Source organism: Chrysemys picta, chromosome 1, assembly GCF_011386835.1.
Source record: "Chrysemys picta bellii isolate R12L10 chromosome 1, ASM1138683v2, whole genome shotgun sequence".
Classification (NCBI taxonomy): domain Eukaryota; kingdom Metazoa; phylum Chordata; order Testudines; family Emydidae; genus Chrysemys; species Chrysemys picta.
The window spans coordinates 127,056,448-127,077,366 of NC_088791.1; the positions used below are offsets into that span (position 1 = coordinate 127,056,448).

At 44.4% G+C, this 20,919-nt stretch overlaps 2 protein-coding genes across 15 annotated transcripts in view; one reads left to right on the top strand and one right to left on the bottom strand.

Moving 5' to 3' along the window:
* Nucleotides 1-7,275: 7,275 nt before the first annotated feature.
* On the bottom strand, nt 7,276-10,011 carry LOC135975940 (uncharacterized). Its single transcript, XM_065570008.1, has 2 exons — nt 8,665-10,011; nt 7,276-7,778 (listed from the first exon to the last, which is right to left on the bottom strand). Exons 1-2 carry the CDS (start codon nt 9,230-9,232, stop codon nt 7,303-7,305), a joined length of 1,044 nt encoding a protein of 347 aa, XP_065426080.1. The 5' UTR covers nt 9,233-10,011; the 3' UTR covers nt 7,276-7,302.
* Nucleotides 10,012-13,813: 3,802 nt separating this feature from the next.
* The window catches only part of FAM118A (family with sequence similarity 118 member A), a 30,721-nt gene continuing 23,615 nt past the window's right edge, over nt 13,814-20,919 (top strand). For 4 of the 14 annotated variants that reach the window (XR_010593194.1, XR_006173677.2, XR_010593195.1 and 1 more), the window contains exons 1-2: nt 13,987-14,583; nt 20,045-20,100. Coding sequence is in view for 8 of the 14 variants with exons in the window: in XM_065570140.1 (XP_065426212.1) it covers nt 20,054-20,100 (47 nt within the window). In the remaining 6 variants the exon portion in view is untranslated. The other 10 variants (XM_024100396.3, XM_042846993.1, XM_024100395.3 and 7 more) reach the window with 10 other exon arrangements.

The window sequence follows — 20,919 nt, forward strand, 5'->3', positions numbered from 1 at the left end:
GGCAATTTATTGAGTGATACATCCCTGTCATCCAGTCCCAGCTTTTGGCAGTCAGTGGTTTAGGGACACCCAGAGCATGGGGTTCAGTCCCTGACCATCTTGGCTAATATCCATCGATGGACCTATCCTCTATAAACTTGTCTAATTCTCTTTTGAACTCAGTTATATTTTTGGCCTTCACAACATCCCCTAGCAATGAGTTCCACAGGTTGACCGTGTGTGGTATGAAGAAGTACTTCCTTATGTTTGTTTTAAACCTACTGCCTATCAATTTCATTGGGTGGCCCCGGTTCTCGTGTTATGAGAAGGGGTAAATAACACTTCTTCTCCACATCATTCATGATTTTATAGACCTCTATCATATGCCCCTTTAGTAATCTCTTTTCTAAACTGGACAGTCCCGGTCTTCTTAATCTCGCCTCATATGGAAGCTGTTTCATATCCCTAATCATTTTGTTGCCCTTCTCTGTATTTTTTCCAATTCTAATGTATCTTTTTTGAGATGGGGCAATCAGAACTACATGTGATATTTAAGGTGTAGGCACACCATGCATTTATATAATGGCATTATGATATTATGTCACCTTAATTGTCCCTTTCATAATGGTTCTTAATATTCTGTTAGCTTTTTTAACTGCCACTGGACATTAACCAGATTTTTAGAGAGAACTATTCATTGTGACTTCACGATCTTTCTCTTGAATGATAACAGCTAATTTAGACCCTATCATTTTGTATGTATGGATTGTTCTCCAATGTGCATTACTTTTAATTTATCCACACAGAATTTCATCTGCCATTTTATTGCCCAGCCACCCATTTTTTGAGATCCCTTTGTAACGCTTCATAGTCATCTTCGGACTTAACTATCTTGAGTAATTTTGTGTCATCTGCAAACTAATTACTCTTTACACCTTTTTCCAGATCATCTCTGAATATGTTCAACAGCACTGTTCCAACTACAGATCCTTGGGGGACCCCCCTATTTATCTCTCTCCACTGTGAAAACTGACCATTTATTCCTATCCTTTGTTTCCTATCTTTTAACCAGTTACTGACCCATAAGAGGACCTTCTCTCTTATCCTATGACTGCCTAGGGTGTTGTTTATTTAGAACAGCGGGTGGTGTTTATTTGCAACTTTAAAATGTTAGACTGACTTCCTAAAACCTTCTTATTGTCACAGCAAGCTATATCCCATCCTCCCCCCTCCTGTCAATCTACTCAATCCCACCCCAAGGAATGCAATGGGAAAACAAGTAATGCTTATGGTGTGCCTTGGAAGGCATCAAGTCTGGGCGCTGGCAACTCCAGGATAGGAGGTACAAGATGATACTGAGCTCACTGTCTAGTTACATTGTGTTCTGTGACAGGTGATTTGGGGAGATCACGTATTTGTTCAGGATTGAAAATGTGTTTAGAACTCAGTGATTTTTAAAGCAATCCTAATCCAGCCTCCACATTTTCACCTGCAGTGAATTATTTTACCCGTGCAAATCAAGTTGTTATGCGTGCATGCAACATTACAAATGCAAAGTCAGAGGCCATTTTGGAAAATTTGACCCCATACTCAGTGATAACTAAAAGTCGGTTCCATACAAAGATTTCGGTTTCTAGAAACAAACAATGCTCCTGTATAATAACAATGTTTTATATTTTGATAGCACCTTTCTTCCCCAAAGCACTTTACAGACTATACTGCATAAAAATGTGCCACACCACTAAATCCAGTCAACCTCTGGGGTGGATGTCAGCAAACTAATAGTACAGAACTTGCTGAACAGCTGTGGGAGCAGGAGAAATTCTAGCTAAAGCGACTGGGGGAACTGCCTACTGTTATGAAACATGAAAGAATATGAAATGCAAGTTAATTAATTTCTTAAAAAGCAACAGACGGTCCTGTGGCACCTTTGAGACTAACAGAAGTATTGGGAGCATAAGCTTTCGTGGGTAAGAACCTCACTTCTTCAGATGCAAGTAATGGAAATCTCCAGAGGCAGGTATAAATCAGTATGGAGATAATGAGGTTAGTTCAATCAGGGAGGGTGAGGTGCTCTGCTAGCAGGTGAGGTGTGAACACCAAGGGAGGAGTTCTGTAGTTGGATAGCCATTCACAGTCTTTGTTTAATCCTGATCTGATGGTGTCAAATTTGCAAATGAACTGGAGCTCAGCAGTTTCTCTTTGGAGTCTGGTCCTGAAGTTTTTTTGCTGTAAGATGGCTACCTTTACATCTGCTATTGTGTGGCCAGGGAGGTTGAAGTGTTCTCCTACAGGTTTTTGTATATTGCCATTCCTGATATCTGACTTGTGTCCATTTATCCTCTTGCTTAGTGACTGTCCAGTTTGGCCAATGTACATAGCAGAGGGGCATTGCTGGCATATGATGGCATATATAACATTGGTGGACGTGCAGGTGAATGAGCCGGTGATGTTGTAGCTGATCTGGTTAGGTCCTGTGATGGTGTTGCTGGTGTAGATATGTAGATATGTGGGCAGAGTGTGCATCGAGGTTTGTTGCATGGGTTGGTTCCTGAGTTAGAGTTGTTATGGTGCGGTGCGTGGTTGTTGGTGAGAATATGCTTAAGGTTGGCAGGTTGTCTGTGGGTGAGGACTGGCCTGCCTCCCAAGGTCTGTGAAAGTGAGGGATCATTGTCCAGGATGGGTTGTAGATCACTGATGATGCGCTGGAGAGGTTTAAGCTGAGGACTGTAGGTGATGGCCAGTGGAGTTCTGTTGGTTTCTCTTCTGGGCCTGTCTTGTAGCAGGAGGCTTCTGGGTACACGTCTGGCTCTGTTGATTTGTTTCTTTATTTCCTTGTGTGTGGGTATCGTAGTTTTGAGAATACTTGGTGAAGATCTTGTAGGTGTTGGTCTCTGTCTGAGGGGTTGGAGCAGATGCAATTGTACCTCAGTGCTTGGCTGTAGACGATGGATCGTGTGGTGTGACCGGGGTGGAAGCTGGAGGCATGAAGGTAGGCATAGTGGTCGGTGGGTTTTCGGTATAGGGTGGTGTTAATGTGGCCATCGCTTATTTGTACGGTGGTGTCTAGGAAGTGGACCTCCCGTGTAGATTGGTCCAGGCTGAGGTTGATGGTGGGATGGAAGCTGTTGAAATCATGGTGGAATTCTTCCAGGGTCTCCTTCCCATGGGTCCAGATGATGAAGATGTCATCAATATAGCGTAGGTAGAGAAGGGGCATGAGTGGACGAGAGCTGAGGAAGCGTTGTTCCAGGTCAGCCATAAAAATGTTGGCATATTGTGGGGCCATGCGGGTGCCCATAGCGGTGCCACTGGTCTGGAGGTATATATTGTCACCAAATTTGAAATAATTGTGCATGAGGATAAAGTCACAGAGCTCAGCAATAAGTTGTGCTGTGTCATCATCAGGGATACTTACACAGGAACAAAATCAACATACCCTTAGAGCCCTGACCAGGGTTATTCTATCTACTACCTCAGATCCACAAACCTGGAAATCCTGGACGCCCCATCATCTCGGGCATTGGCACTCTCACTGAAGGACTGTCTGGATATGTGGACTCCCTACTCAGACCCTATGCCACCAGCACTCCCAGCTATCTCCGTGACACCACAGATTTCCTGAGAAAACTACAATGCATTGGTGACCTCCCAGAAAACACCATCCTAGCCACCATGGATGTAGAGGCTCTCTACACAAACATCCCACACACAGATGGAATACAAGCTGTCAGGAACAGTATCCCTGATGATGACACAGCACAACTTAAACAGAAAGAAGTCAAAAGTAAATCAACATTAAATCTTAGTTAATAATAAAACAACTAAATAATAAGCCACAATGCTTGTTCCAGCCAAAGGTAACCAGCCACAATGCTTATCCTGGATTGTCACCACAAGCAACATTTCTAAGATCACTGAAAAAGGTCTAGCATAGGCAATCAGATACTGTTGAATAGCCTGACAGAAACATACAACTACACCAAATACCTAGGGCCCTACCAAATTCACGCCCATGAAAAATGTGTCATGGACTGTGAAATCTGGTCTCCCCCCATGAAATCTGGTCTTTTGTATGCTTTTACCCTATATTATACAGATTTCACAGGGGGAGACCAGGGTTTTCTCAAATTGGGGCAGTGCAGAAATAACAGTAGCAGTACTGCAACCCCCCTACAATAACCTTGCAACCCCCCCTCAACTCCTTTTTGAGTCAGGACCCCTACAGTTACAACACTGTAACATTTCAGATTTCAATATCTGAAATAATTAAATTTACGATTTTTAAAATCCTATAACCATGAAATTGGTAGGATCTCACGTATACCAGTAAAAGCATGAATCTTAGTTTAATCGGCATGAAGTAATTACCTTCTATGCCTGTTCAGTATACCTTATTTATAAGAAAACTACCCTCACAAACTAGGATAAGGTTCAGCAGCTTCACTGCTACTGTAGTATTAAAAAGCTTAGCTGAGCTTTTATTCAGTGGTTCTGCACCAGGGGTACATGTACACTTGGGAGTGTGCAGGTCTTCCAGGGGGTACATCAACTCATATAGATATTTGTCTAGTTTAACAACAGGCTACATAAAAAGCACTAGCAAAGTCAGTACAAAATAAAATTTCATATGGACAATGACTTTTTTATATTGCTCTATATCCTGAAATACAAGTACAATATTTATATTCTAATTGACTTATTTTATAATTATATGATAAGAATGAGCACATAAGCAATTTTTCAGTAACAGTGTGCTGTGACACTTTTATATTTTTATGTCTGATTTGGTAAGCAAGTAGTTTTTAAGTGAGGTGAACTTTGGAACAAGACCAATCAGACTCCTGAAAGGGACATAGTAGCCTGGAAAGGTTGAGAACTACTGAGTTAGAACATCTGCATTTGTGTGTTTTGGAAAAACAATCTATTCTTAGTCTGTCTGTAAAAGTTTTTGAGACATATTAAGATCTTAATGGAGTTGCACCTGCATATACCCTGTCGGAATGTGGCTCTTGAGCACACTGTGTGGTAGAGAGCAATGGGTGGTCAGTTGAGCCACCATACTTCTCTTCTCCCTTCCTCCTCCTCCTCTTCTCACCTTGCTTCCCTCTTGGGTCTGGTCAGAGGTAACTAACTGGTGAACACCTCCATTTTACTGCCCTTTCACAGTTATGTATGGCTTTCCCTGATTCTTAAGCACTCCATCTCTCTCTGAATTCCTCAATTATAACAACAGTTCTCAGCCTTCGTTGCCTGCTACTTCAGGGTATGTCTACACTACGAAATTAGTTCGAATTTATAGAAGCCGGTTTTTATAGAAATCGGTTGTATACAGCCGATTGTGTGTGTCCCCACATAAAATGCTCTAAGTGCTCTAGTCGGCAGACCACGTCCACAGTACCGAGGCTAGCGTCGACTTCCGGAGCATTGCACTATGGGTAGCTATCCCACAGCTATCCCACAGTTCCCGCAGTCTCCGCCGCCCATTGGAATTCTGGGTTGAGATCCCAATGCCCGGATGATGCAAAACAGTGTCGCGGGAGGTTCTGGGTACATGTCGTCAGGCCCCTCCCCCTCCATCACAGCAACGGCAGACAATAGATTCGCGCCTTTTTACCTGGGTTACCTGTGCAGACAACATACCACGGCAAGCATGGAGCCCGCTCAGCTCACCGGCACCATATGTCATCTGGGTGCTGGCAGACGTGGGACTGCATTGCTACACAGCAGCAGCAGCTAACTGCCTTTTGGCGGTAGACGGTGCAGTAGACTGGTAGCCTTCATCGGCGATCTGGGTGCTGGCAGCCGTGGGGCTGGCAGCCGTAGGGCTGCATTGCACCAGCCCCTTGCCTTTTGGCAGTAGATGGTGTATTACGACTGGTAACCGTCCTATTACAAGTTGGATCATCGCACATTAGCAGAATCTTCCCTGAGCAGCAGATTGTGCAATAGGCCTGAAGGCCATCGTAATACACTAACTGCCAAGCGCCCAGTATTTGCTGCCAAGCACCCAGAAAGATGCTGAGGGCTATCAGTCACGCTGCACCGTTGTCTTAAGATGTAAAAAATAGATTTGCTCTGTATTCATTTGCTTCCCCCTCCCTCCGTCAAAGCAACGGCCTGCTAAACCCAGGGTTTTCAGTTTAATCTTTGGGGGGACCATTCTGTGTGACAGTTGTTTGTGTTTCTCCCTGATGCACAGCCACCGTTCTTGATTTTAATTCCCTGTACCTGTACGCCATGTCGTCACTCGGCCCGCCCTCCCTCCTTCCCCATGTCTGTCAGATACTAGTTTCGCGCCTTTTTTCAGACCAGGTGCCATAGCTAGCACTGGGATCATGGAGCCCGCTCAGATCACCGCGGCAATTATGAGCACTATGAACACCACGCGCATTGTCCTGGAGTATATGCAGAGCCAGGACATGCCAAGGCAAAACTCAGACCAGCCGAGGAGGCGATTGCAGCGCGGCGAAGAGAGTGATGAGGAAATTGATATGGACATAGATCTCTCACAAGGCACAGGCCCCAGCAATGTGGAAATCATGGTGTCACTGGGGCAGGTTTGTGGCGTGGAACGCCGATTCTGGGCCCGGGAAACAAGCACAGACTGGTGGGACCGCATCGTGCTGCAGGTGTGGGACGATTCCCAGTGGCTGCGAAACTTTCGCATGCGTAAGGGCACTTTCATGGAACTTTGTGACTTGCTTTCCCCTGCCCTGAAACGCCAGGATACCAGGATGAGAGCAGCCCTCACAGTTGAGAAGCGAGTGGCGATAGCCCTGTGGAAGCTTGCAACGCCAGACAGCTACCGGTCAGTCGGGAATCAATTTGGAGTGGGCAAATCTACGGTGGGGGCTGCTGTGATCCAAGTTGCCAGGGCAATGAAAGACCTAGTGATATCAAGGGTAGTGACTCTGGGCAATGTGCAGGCAATAGTGGATGGTTTTGCTGAAATGGGATTCCCAAACTGTGGTGGGGCCATAGACGGAACCCATATCCCTATCTTGGCACCGGAGCACCAAGCCACCGACTACATAAACCGCAAGGGGTACTTTTCAATGCTGCTGCAAGCCCTGGTGGATCACAAGGGACGTTTCACCAACATCAACGTGGGATGGCCGGGAAAGGTACATGATGCTCGCGTCTTCAGGAACTCTGGTCTGTTTCGAAAGCTGGAGGAAGGGACTTTCTTCCCGGACCAGAAAGTAACCGTTGGGGATGTTGAAATGCCTATCGTGATCCTTGGGGACCCAGCCTACCCCTTAATGCCATGGCTCATGAAGCCGTACACAGGCAGCTGGACAGTAGTCAGGACCTGTTCAACTATAGGCTGAGCAAGTGCCGAATGGTGGTGGAATGTGCATTTGGACGTTTAAAAGCGCGCTGGCGCAGCTTACTGACTCGCTCAGACCTCAGCGAAAAGAATATCCCCATTGTTATTGCTGCTTGCTGTGCGCTCCACAATATCTGTGAGAGTAAGGGGGAGACATTTATGGCGGGGTGGGAGGTTGAGGCAACTCGCCTGGCTCTTGCCATTGACTCTTGCCGTCTGTCTGCAAGCTGACGCCACCTATCATCTTCAGCCCGCCACTTGCTCTTTTCATCCCGCCATTCAGCCCGCCACCTCTCCTCTCGTTCATATTGTGCTTTTCTCATGTCTGACATTGACTGCCTCCACGCATTCTGCTGTGCTCTATCAGCGTGGGAGGACATCTGCAGCTCCGTGAACATATCTTCCCGCGTCCTCCGTTTTCTCTTTCTAATGTTCACTAGCCTCTGCGAAGGAGAAACATTTGCAGCTGGTGGAGGAGAAGGGAGAGGTGGTTAAAAAAGACACATTTCAGAGAACAATGGGTACACTCTTTCATTACAAGGTCGCATTTTTCCTCTGCCTGCCGGTTTGGTATGAGAGATCACTCACACAGTGCCCCAGGCAACATATTTCAGCTTGCAGGCAGCCATGGTAAGCCACAGTCTTTTGGCTTTTTAACCTTCTTAACATGCGGGAAAGGTTTCAAACAGCAGCGCATTTCCCATATCAAGGATGAATTGGGTTGGCCATTTAAAATGGGTTTTCAATGTAAAAGGAGGGGCTGCGGTTTCCGGGTTAACATGCGGCACAAACCCAAGTAAACCACCCCCCGCCGCACACACCCGATTCTCTGGGATGATCACTTCACCCCTCCCCCCACCGCGTGGTTAACAGCGGGGAACATTTCTGTTCAGAAGAGCAGGAACGGGCACCTCTGAATGTCCCCTTAATAAAATCACCTCATTTCAACCAGGTGACCGTGAATGATATCACTCTCCTGAGGATAACAAAGAGAGATAAGGAATGGATATTGTCTGCATGCCAGCAAACACCGGGACCATACGCTGCCATGCTTTGTTATGCAATGATTCCAGACTACGTGCTACTGGCCTGGCGTGGTAAAGTGTCCTACCATGGCGGACGGGATAAGGCAGCCCTCTTTTTGCAAAGAAACCTTTTGCAAAGGCTTTGGGAGTACATGAAGGAGAGCTTTCTCGAGATGTCCCTGGAGGATTTCCGCTCCATCCCCATACACGTTAACAGACTTTTCCAGTAGATGTACTGGCCGCGATTGCCAGGGCAAATTAATCATTAAACACGCTTGCTTTTAAACCATGTGTAATGTTTACAAATATTTACAAAGGTACACTCACCAGAGGTCTCCTGTGTGCCCTGAGGGTCTTGGGTGAGTTCGGGGGTTACTGGTTCCAGGTCCAAGGTCACAAACATATCCTGGCTGTTGGGGAAACCGGTTTCTCCGCTTCCTTGCTGCTGTGAGCTACCTACAGTACCTCCATCCTCATCTTCCTCGTTCCCCGAACCGTCTTCCCTGTGTGTTTCTCCATTGACGGAGTCATAGCACACGGTTGGGGTAGTGGTGGCTGCACCCCCTAGAATGGCATGCAGCTCCGTGTAGAAGCGGCAAGTTTGCGGCTCTGCCCCGGACCTTCCATTTGCTTCTCTGGCTTTGTGGTAGGCTTGCCGTAGCTCCTTAACTTTCACGCGGCACTGCTGTGTGTCCCTGTTATGGCCCCGGTCCTTCATGGCCTTGGAGACCTTTTCTAATACTTTGCCATTTCTTTTACTGCTACGGAGTTCAGCTAGCACTGATTCATCTCCCCATATGGCGAGCAGAGCCCGTACCTCCCGTTCGGTCCATGCTGGAGCTCTTTTGCGATCCTGGGACTCCATCACGGTTACCTGTGCTGATGAGCTCTGCATGGTCACCTGTGCTCTCCACACTGGGCAAACAGGAAATGAAATTCAAACGTTCGCGGGTCTTTTCCTGTCTACCTGGTCAGTGCATCTGAGTTGAGAGTGCTGTCCAGAGCGGTCACAATGAAGCACTGTGGGATAGCTCCCGGAGGCCAATAACATCGAATTCCGTCCACACTATCCCAATTCCGACCCGCAAAGGCCGATTTTATCGCTAATCCCCTCGTCGAAGGTGGTGTAAAGAAACCGGTTTAAAGGGCCCTTTAAGTCGAAAGAAAGGGCTTCGTTGTGTGGACGTGTCCAGGCTTAATTCGATTTAACGCTGCTAAAGTCGACCTAAACCCGTAGTGTAGACCAGGCCTAAGAGAGAACTCTTCTCAGTTCAGTATCCCCAGCATTCAACACACTATTCCTCTCGCTTACTATGCCTCTTGTTACTGAACTTTACACTACATTTCTTACTGTTGTTTCTGTCTCAGACATGCATAAACAAATAAATGAATAAATGCAGGAACAAATTGCAAGATTCTGAAAGCTATGCTAACACTCCTTCTAATATCACTACCATATAGATATAGGTAGGGGCATATCTCACAAGCTAATAGCTTTTTTCCTTGGCTAATTTTCTAGTCCTATGCCAAGGAAGTACAGTGCCTATATAATGTAGTACTCTGCTCATTATTTTTTAAATTAATGTAAAACAAAGAAGAAAAGGAAGTATTGTAAACTAGGAGAGGGTGACCTTACTTCTTGAGCAATGGAAAATATTTAGTAAGCAACTATGAGTCTTATCTGCTGTTAGCACAATATTATTAGACAGTCAGCATATTATTTAAAGCTGGTAAAGTTCCAGTTTTCTAACAATGCAATGCCAAATGGAGTTTCATTCACAGTGACACTGGGTTCCAAGCAACGTGAGTTATAGTGTGGGTTATCACCAGGTTCCAGGGGAGGTGACATAGATTATTGAACTTGAGGTTTACTCAGGCATATTAATATGCTACAAATACTTTTCTGAGTGAGCTGACACTAGAGAGTGGAGAAGTGCTCCAGGCAAAATAATCACTAGCCTGAAATTTTGCACATCCCCAAATTGAACCAAATACATTTTTTTCAGGTGGTGATAGGTTTGGTTACATTCCTTCCTATCTCTTCCCAATACACCTTGTGTTTTCTCCATGACCTTATTCTCAGGCCGCTATATCTTTGTAGATATAGTGATGTCAAACTTCATTGCAGGACCCTTGATTTCTACACCATCAACAATGCATTAATTTTATAGATGATAAAGTAAAGAAAAATGTCCAATATAAATTACATGGACAGTTTTAGAGAGGCAAAATGCAATCATGCAAACTGGAATTTGATCAGAATTAATACTATTACTCTTGCAAGAACCCCAAGAGCTTAGAACACTTATTTTATTTTATTTTATTTTGTCTTTAAGACAGCTCCTTTATCAACACAATTCTCCTAACAACAAACTGGGACTCTGGTTCAATGCTAACTACCCTTCTCTATCGTTTCCACTTCCTTACCCTTCTTACAGGTAGGAAGGGGGCAAAGAGGATGGTCAAACCCCATCCTCTATGAAGCTGCAGTTCTCCCTCTTGACCTCTTTGGCCATATCCCAACATTTTAGGATGGAATAGTGATTCATAATTGACCACAAGAGACAGGAAAAATATGCGGTCATTTAGCAAGGGAGTTTTATGCCAGTAAATACAATTAGCTTTGAAAAGTCTGTTTAAAAAAGTACTGTAAAAATAAGAGTGGCATCACAAGCAGTGATGTACCCCCAAGACATGTAACTTCCTGATTTTCAGACACAATCTTGTACTTTCGTGAGGTGGCCTAAATTAATCCCGAATATTGTAAACACAAAATTGGAGACCAATGTTACCAGAAAATCTGGCTGAAATGATCTAAATGGTATGAGCCAAATACTATACTAACCAACGGGACTGTCCAGAATATAAATCAGCTCAGAATTCTGAACTTTAACGTAGCAGTTCTAAACATTTCAACACTATTAATGAGCCTCCTGATAAGGAGTTCTGTAACTATTGTCTCTCAAAAGTGACTTTCCAAATACAACAACCTGCTAGGGAAGGTATGTTTCTTTATCATTACAGACAACATATGCCACCTACTGTTAATACTCTGAGTTCACAATCTTATTTAATTATCCCTGAACCTACAGACAGTCAAGCCTAACCTTGAATATCTCTAGTGAAAACAATTTCACAGTTTCCCTTTGCAGTTATTTCCATTGCTATCCTGCTTTCTTATAGTTCTAATGCTTTCCTTAATACTAGCCTCAAATATCTCTTTGCCGAGCTTAAGGTGATTAGTTCTTGTTTTTTCTTTGTTGACTAGTTATAATAATTGATCCCTCTCTGCTATTTAAATGTCTGCTATTTAACACAGATTGTCAGTTTATTCTTTTTGCCTTCTTTAATAATAATAGTTAGCACTTTTCATCCATAGGTCTTAATTCATTTTTCAGATGTGGGTAATATTATCATCTGCCTTTCATAGAGAAACTGAGGCACAGAATGGTTAAATGGCTTACCAAAGCTCCCACAGTAAGTCAGTAGCAGAGATGGCAACAGAGCTAGATCTGCTGAATCCAATCTGAGGCTCTTCCATGAGACCATATTGCCTCCTTAACTCAAAAATTCATTTGTGGGAAGGATGAAGGGGAAAGAAGGAGATAGTGAAATGAGGCAGTGGAGAAGAGGGTTTTTATCTGTCTTTCCTAATATATAGGAGACTTTGAAAAGTCCCAACTCAGATCCAATTCAGAGACAAGAAAGGGACAGTTCACGGGGCTTAGATGTTTATAAGACAATAGTATCTCCAAATGTTACAGAGTTGTAATAGCAACTCCATAATTGCACAACAGTTTCTGTTTTAGATCCCAAACAACTTTCAGAAATAATACTCAGTGAAGTGGCCAGTAGACTTGTGAATGATTTTTTTCAATAAAAAGCAGAGGTTCCAAAATCACAGTTCCCCTCCAGCTGTGCTTTCTAGTTTTACAGACCTCCTCTAAATGTGTTTACACTTCCCTTCCTTCAGCAAAAGGAAATATTTTCGCTGTGAGTGTGTTTCTATTAGACATCTAAAAATACCATTCAGTTTTCAATCCTTTACACACATTTAAATAGCAGAGAGGGATCAATTATTATAACAATACAGAAACATTTCCTGCATTGCTCAGAAGTAATGCAAAGGCTTGGGGAAGTCAGGGGTAACAGAGGAGCTGAGAGAGAGGGAAGTAATTGCTGAGAAGGAGCCTGGGAGTGAACCTGGAGGGTTGTTTGGAGTGAGTGGGAGAAGTATGGAACAGGTTTTTTTGGAGGAGGGGGGTTGTTAGGGATCCTCCCCGATGCAGACCTTGTCTGACCCCTAACCTCTCCCGTTAAGTCAGGCACATCTACCCCTCTCCCCATGTGGCCCTGCACCCCCTCTCCATTCAGCCAGGCATAGCTGCCCCTGCACCCCCACTCTCCATTCAGCCAGGCATAGCTGCCCCTGCACCCCCACTCTCCATTCAGCCAGGCATAGCTGCCCCTACACTCCCACTCAGCCATCCCCACTCCCCCATCTGTCCCTGCACCCCCACTCCCATTCAGCCCCTGCCTCAGTGTTATCACCCCAGCAGTTCCTGTGCCCCTGCTCGTTCTCCCCCCCACTAGCCCTTCTGAACCCGTCTGTGTGACCCCCCAGCAGCCCTGTGTGCCCCACTCTGTCCACACCCCCATACTCCGAGCCTCCTCACCTGCCCCGCAGGCAGGGCGCTGTGAGGAAGCCTCCCTCTCCCTCACCTCGGCTGGCAGCTCCCGCCCGTGAGCGGCTGCCCTCGCTTCTGGCACCACCTCTTGGGGAAAAGGTGTAATTGCAGCTCCCCTTCTGCTCTCCCATACAAGCAATGCGGGGCGGGGGGGGGGGGGGAGTTGACAGTAATTCCGCACCTGCGCAGTGGTGCAGAATTGCCCCAGAAGTGGTGTCACAGGCCCTTTAGCTCAAGCTGTCAAGGCTCAGCTAGGGTTACCATACGTCCTCTTTTTCCCAGACATGTCCGGCTTTTCGGCAGTCAAACCCCCGTCCGGGGGGAATTGCCAAAAAGCCGAACATGTCCGGGAAAATGGCGGCTCTGCTCCTCCCCGACTCTTCGGCTCTGTTTAAGAGCCGGGCTGCCCGAGCGCTACCGGCTTCGGGCAGCCCCCGTGCCTCCGGACCCTGCGCCGCCGGAGCCCGGGAGGGGAAGTGCCCGGCTGGGGGCGCAGGGTCCGGAGGCATGGGGGCTGCCTGAAGCCCGAGCGCTTCCGGCTTCACGGTTTGCCGGGCAGCCTCCAGACCCTGCGCCCCCGGCTGGGCGCTTCCCCTCCCGGGCTCCAGCTGCGCTGGGGAAGTGCCGGCTGGGGGCGCAGGGTCTGGGGGCTGCCCGGCAAACCGTGAAGCCGGTAGCGCTGGGGCAGCCCTTTCCCCCTGGCTGGGAGTGGGAGGGAGAAGGGGGCGGAGTCGGGGCGGGGCTAGGGGTTTACAAAGGGGCGGGGCCAGGGCCCGTGGAGGGTCCTCTTTTTTTATTTATGAGATATGGTAACCCTAGGCTCAGCCGTCTAGCGCAGAGGCGCCCTGAGTGGGGTCCCGGTGTTGGCTGACAGCGCACCTGCCCCACGGTGGGGAGACTTGCACCGCGGGAGGGGGCTGCAGGGTATTTAGAGCTAGAGCAGAGGGCGAGTCTCCCCACGGAGGCGCGGCAGGGCTAAGCCATGGGCGGACCCTGGGCGAGGGTCGGTGTTTGAGAGGACACCAGCCGGGCGGGGGAAGAAGCCGCCGCCGCCGCCGCCACCGCCAGGGCTGAACTGCTGGCCCCGCCCCCTCCCGCCGGCGCCCTTAGGGGTGAAGCCGCGAGAGAGGCGGCCGCGCGCTCGGATAACGGCGGAGGAGCCCGGCAGGTTTGTGGGCGGTGCGCGCGGACGTTGCACCGGCCATCCCGCCTCTCCCCCCGTCAGGCGCTGCCTGCTTGGCGCCGCGCGGCGGGCTCGTTCTCTGCCCCTCACCCCGAGCACGGGCCGTTACTGCCTTTTGGCGCTGCTGGGAGCGGCTCCGCGCGCGCAGCTCCGGACCCTGCGAGGGGAGGGGGCCTCCCGGCGGCGCGAGCCCGTCCCCGTCCCCGCGCGTGGGGGCACGACGCTCCGGGCGTGCGGAGGTCACACGGCTGGGGGGGGTTAAGCTGTCATGGGTCAAAATAGCAGCGCCCCCCAACCCTACGACTTCTACTTTTAGACCACGTAGCTGGGCAGAGTCATTACTGAATTCCTGTTACAAGCGTCCTTCCCGAGCAGGTAATGTGCTGGCTGTGCTTCTCAGCGGGGTTTCCTTTGGGTTAAAAAAAAACAATGTAACCTGCATAAATTGAACTCGTGGCTGCAGATACCCTTGGAAGGGAGATGAGTGACTGACATTTTATGCAGGCATCAAACAGGGAAATAATTCAGAAGCAGAGTCCAAAGCCTTTTTGGAATGTTTCTGACTTGGCTACATCACTGCTGGTAGGACTGAGAAACTTCTCCCTAAAGAGGAATACAGGAACTGTTGCCTGCAGGAGATTATTGGCCTATCTAGTCTGATACTGACCTATTCTTGTTTCAGAGCAAATTGGTGTGCATGTGGGGGGAGGGGGAAGGAGGTACACCTTAAATGCATTTTCTTCTCTGCTATAAACTCTACCAAGTATTGTCTGCAGAGCTCTTTCAAGTAGTCAATTAGCACGCTATCTGATAAACCAGATTGCATTAACCAACTTCCAAGCCTAAGTGCCTGCTTGCAAGGAGATCCACTAAATAGAGGATAGTATCTTTAGGAGAGAGGATACCAAGCTAGAATACATACTAAGGATCAATTAACCCTCATTGAGTTTGAATCAGTCACACAAGTAGAGGCACTGGAAACTTTGAGGGTCTGGGACATCAGGGATATGAGTCACCCAGTAGAGACCCAGTCCAGGGTGAGTAGTGAGAGATAGTGTTTAAAAAAAAAAAAAAAGAGTCGGTCCAACTACTGATCAAAATAATTGATGATTCCTGCAGAGAAGACAATCTGTCCTGAAGAAGCCATATGATAGGCCGGCTGATTCTCAGGAAACCAACACTGAATACTAACTCCTATTCCAGCTCTAGCCTCCCCTTTTCTAGGTGTTCACTGAAGAAATGTTAACAGCATCACCTCTGTTAGTATCTTGGATCCTTCAAAGTCAGGAGCTAGACCAGGCAGAGGTACAGAGATTACTCTAGTAGCGGTGATGAATTACCTCCTTATGGCTATTAAACTCTGATGGAGATTACTTGCTCTTATGCACACAGCTTTTGAGAAGCAGAAAGTCGCTATTAGGTATGGCCGAAACAGAAAGATATGGTAGGAACTGCGATGGTAACATTGACAGCTAGTATTGTAGTGCATACTGTAAATACAAAGTGTTCTAACACAATCAATCATTTTGGAAAGTTACTGATATATTAACAGTTATAGTTATCAGTATTCTTACGGACTGATTCCCCCAAAATTGCATGGAGAGAGTTATGGTACAGTACAATATTTTTCAGAGTAAAGCGGTTATACTTTCTTGTTCAGATATTTTAGAATTATTACCTTTGTATTGCTGCCTCAAATCCCATGTATCTGGAGAAGCCCTCGATTCATAGATTGCAAGGCCAGAAGAGACCATCATGATCTAATCTGACTTCCTGTGTAACACAAGCCATAGAACTTCCCCAAAATAATTCATAGAGCCTATCTTTTAGAAAAACATCCAATCTTGATTTAAAAATGGTCAATGATGGAGAATTGACCATTACCCTTGGTAAATTGTTCCAGTGGTTAATTATTCTCACTGTTCAAAAATAAGTCATTTATTTTTTTAGTTTGAATTTGTCTAGCTTCAACTTCCAGCCGTTGGATTGTGTTATACCTTTTTCTGCTAAACTGAAGATACCATTATTAAATATTTGTTCACCATTTAGGTACTTATGGACTGTAATCAAGTCACTCCTTAAACTCAGTCTGTTAAACTAATCTTGCTTTCTAGATTTTTATCTGGTTTGTTCTAAATAGATTATTATTTTAGATTTTGAATCTGCTGTAATTCCCCAAGTGATAAGATGATACACATTTTGGGTAATGGTTTGCCATGGGATTTGTGAAAGGAAGCATTGAATTATTAAATGTAGCAGCAAAAATGTTTTCATTCTAAAAATCCTTTAGAGCTAGAAGTGACATCTAAGATCAGAACCCTTTTTGTGCTTCTAGCAGACACTTTTTTCATTTCTTTTATTCATTTTTATCCAATGGTCCCATAATATGTCTCAACAACAAATTAAGCAATGGAATCTTTAATAAGCTCCATGAAGATGGACCTGAGAGCCTGCAAGAAGCCCCAGGGGCCATGTGTTTGGGCGCATGCAACTGGTTGCACAGTGTGGGCCTTCAGCACCACAACAGTGAACTCTTCCAGCCAAATTAAAATTTATTCTTCCCCTCTTTATAAAACCAAAGCAATAGAATTAATTTAATGAAGCCTTGGAACTTTCTAAGGGATTATGATGTAGTTAAATTAACCTGCCAAAATGCAGTTCTGGGATTATTTGGGGTTTACATTGTCTAGAGAAGGCTGTTGGAGGGAGACATAGCTTTGCAAAGGTTACTTTTCAGCATACATCTTGAGGTTGTTGCAGTAGGATGGTACTTTGGACCTTACTCTTGGTAAGAAAACTTCTTGGAAGGAGAGCATTCTATTAGTTCACTATTCCAGCAGAGACACAGAAAGGGATACTTTCCCAAATAAAAGATCAACAAGGGAATAGCTTTCAGGAGGGGAAGGATTGGAAGGAGCAGATTATTTGATTGAGTGGAACCAAATGAGACTAGAATTGGTTATTTACATACTGTCTTTGTGTTTTCATATACTTGATACCTCTACCCCGATATAACGTGACCTGCTATTACACGAATTTGTATATAATGTGGTAAAGCAGTGCTCCGGGGGTGGGGGGAGCTGCGCACTCCGGTGGATCAAAGCAAGTTCGATATAACGCAGCTTCACCTATAAAACGGTAAAAAAATATTGGCTCCCGAGGACAGCATTCTATCGAGGTAGAGTGTATTTCATTTTTTTCATATATATTTTTCCTTATTCTGAGTACAGTGCCCTCAGTTTTAAAATGTTTTCTTGGTTCTATAGTCTTTTTATAGTATAGAATTAAATTCAGACTAATTCATAATCTTAGTTGCACCAGTATAAATCTAGAGTAACTCCATGAAGGTCAGTGGATTAATTCTGGATTTACATTGGTGTAACTGAGGGAAGAGGTTGACCTATTCACTGTAGTTTAACTTTACCTTTGTATTTAAGTGAATAAGTAGCTTAAACTCGTTCTGCCCTCCAGTCATGTTGTATTTCAGGGAATTGTGTAAAAGGAAGTGTCATTATCTTTCTATCTTCTGTGATCTACAAAGGACCTATCCTGCAAATCCTTATGCGTCTCCAAATGCAACTACTGTCATGAGCAAAGTTTGCATGACAACCTGAAATGTTAGGAATGCTAATTTAAGAGATGTAACACAGAAAATTGCTCTAGGGCAGACATCTCGGACACTTTTTCTTTTTAATATTTTCTTACTCTAATTTTCATTAGTTTGAGACCTGCAGAGTACCTAAGTGTTTGTACTAGTGAAACATAGCATATCAGAAAGGTAAAGTTCTTAATTTGTTTTACACCTTTAATTGGCCTCCTGAATAACTTAAATATCAGAAATTTGTCTTCAGGGAATGAGTTAGTCATGTTCGCCACCTTGGTATGTTTTGGACTGTTTTGTTTTTATTGTAGCAAAAACATAATATTAGTAATTGTTTGTCATAGATGGGGCTGGGCTAAGTAATTCTTCAGAACCTGAAATATTCTCTAAACTTTCCTGATATGACATCATTTTAGAAAGTTACTATATGTTTCAAAGAGCAGAGGCATCTTATTGGAGTTGTGTGCAAAATTAGCTTTATAAATTGCATTTTGTCATATGTATTCTTAAGTGTGAGCTAAACTAACTATGAGCCTATTTTGGAGGAAGTGGTTAACCTCCGCAATTTCTAATAGGCATATAAATACTTTTGATCTTCCTCAATAGTGGCAGGTGGAGAACTATGGTTACTGCTGGTGTGGAGAGCTCTGGCAGTAGCATTCTTTCATAGGTTACTTTGAAATGGTAAATGTTCATCCAATTCTGAGGCATGTAGGGTGGTGGTTAAAAAATGTGACGACATAACAGCTTTACTTGAGTTCTCCATTTTGCTCTGTTTTCTTCCGAAAGTTAGATCCGTGCACTTTCTTTAGCTAGCACTGTATAAGCAGAACAGTACTATACTTTGCACTTGAGAATCTACTTACTGCAAGAAGGATAAAACAAAAAATATTGACAGTTCATTCAGGTTGGGATGTTCATAATGCTATGGAAGTAGTAATGATATGTACATATTTTACACAAATCCAGAAAAAATGCCTATGGCATTCTAGAGCAGAAAGAGCTCAGCTGGGATAGGTGCTTCTAGATGCTATGCCAATAAGTGACTTAGAAATGCTTGTAGATACTTCATTTAAAATAATGAATTGTTAATGGGGTCTGTTCTGTTCTTCATGTGATCTGGTCATCTGATTTACTCATGAAGTAGAGGGATGACACAAGAACCTCTGAGCCACTGACCCTAGCAATGGAGTTGTGCAGGAGACTGTAAGGAGGTCAGCTATGTAGGAGGCCTCTTCCACCCTTTGTGCCCGGCAGAAATGGAGTCTCCATGAGTCCTGGGCAAGTCTTGCAATTATGTGGATCCAGTAGTCCCAACGCTCTGTGGTAGGATGTAGAGTAGCCATAATGACTGTTTCACTGTGTAAACGGGATTACAGGACCAACAGCCTTTTGGGGAACATGGCTGATTTTTGACCCTTTCATCTTCTTATGGATTTTCATAAAGCAGATTAATTTAACTGAAATGAAATCACTTGGACTTCTTGGAGGAATAATGAATTATACAGTAAAGTTCACTGGACTGCTAGTGGTGACTGTTGACATCAGTGAATTTATAACAATAAATGTGACTATGTGGGAAGGGATAGTATTGAGAACAAAGTTTACCTATTTAGCCAGACACAACATGTTTAAATATAACCCTAAGGAAATAACCTTGAAGAGATTTTCTTTTCTTTTTCTGTATCATGTTTGTATTTTATGACTTATAAATTCAGTAGTATGCCTTTGCTAATGGGATTGTTTTGTAAGAGCTGAAACACTTTTTAAGCTGTTAAAAATATTTTCATATGAATCTTTCACAATTGCCTTGAATGAGGAGGAGTGTATGTATGTGATATTTATATATTTTGGAAAGCAAAAGAGATGTACGGTTAGATGAACTGCCTTTCCTCCACTTGCCACTCAGATTTGGGGTTAAGGAAAGCACAAATATAACTATAAAAAAATTGCTTTCTCTCTTCTTGAATCTAGATGTAGGGCAGATCCTCAGTTGGTGTAAATTGTCATAGCTCCACTTAAATCAATTGACAGCTTTGAAATCAAAGTCCCTCTTCTTCTGTAATTACATTAGTTTCTCTGTCTGTGAGAAGTCGCACATAAATTAATTTAATTGAAAATGCAAAGAAACTTTCAAATACATCAATATTTAATTTTGGCAGTAATCGGGCGTTTTTTAGGTATTGCATATATAAACTGAGGTATTTATAGTTGCTAAACTTTTTTTTTAAATAGGGTTCAGAGATGGACTCAGAAGAAAGGACAACCAACAGAAGTGAACAAAAATCAAGGTAAATATAATGGTAACTAGTGTGTGTGAGAGAGAGAGGGTAGGACTCTTGTTCCTTGGGCATCACCCACTGAGACCCTTGAGTCAAAGGTAACTGTGGGAGCGGGCATGAAGCTTAAAGATTCCAGATGCACCTTTATGAAAAGATCATAGTTGCTGCTTTAGCCTTCCAAAATTTTTAGTACACTGTCTTACTTCACTTCCCACTTGTTTCGACTCTAATCCTCAAAAGGATTCATACAGGCAGACTCCCTCTAAGTTTTGTAGATTCAGTGGAACTCTGAGAGCATAAGGGTCCTCCCATTTGATTCCTTTGAGGATTGGGCCTTAATGTCTGAAATTTTCTGCAAAGCAACATGGAAAGTGTGTGTTTTTGTTTGTTTTTTTTTTAAATATCTATATGAAAACTCAATGTGTTAACAAAAATGTGCAAAAGTCAAAGTCACCAATGAAAAGGCCTCTTGAGTTAATTACTGTCCATGATGGTCCCCCTTTATTGGCTTAAGGGCAGCATGAAAATAGTTTCAGTACAGGCTATGATAACTGGGTGAAGAAAAAAAGAGAAATTATTGGGAGAGAAGGTTACTTTATATAACTACCCAAAATACCCAAACTTTAATATTTTAAATAAGGTTTAAAAATGGCACCACATATGCTCAAAAGTCTTAACTTTTGCCTGAGAACATAACTTTCCCATTGCCAGTATGTTTCATACTTGGCTAAGCTGTTAGTGAGAAATAGGTAGCATTTATGCCTGGAGGAAACAATCAATTTGTGTGTGCTGTAGCAGAAAGAAATGTGAGCATAAAAGCAGTGTTTT

Coding starts and splice junctions, on each gene's coding strand:
- LOC135975940 (XM_065570008.1), bottom strand. CDS start 9,232: ATGCAGAGCTCATCAGCACAGGTAACCGTGATGGAGTCCCAGGATCGC. Junction 7,779..8,664: donor GGGCACACAGGAGACCTCTG/GTGAGTGTACCT, acceptor CTCCTCCACCAG/CTGCAAATGTTTCTCCTTCG.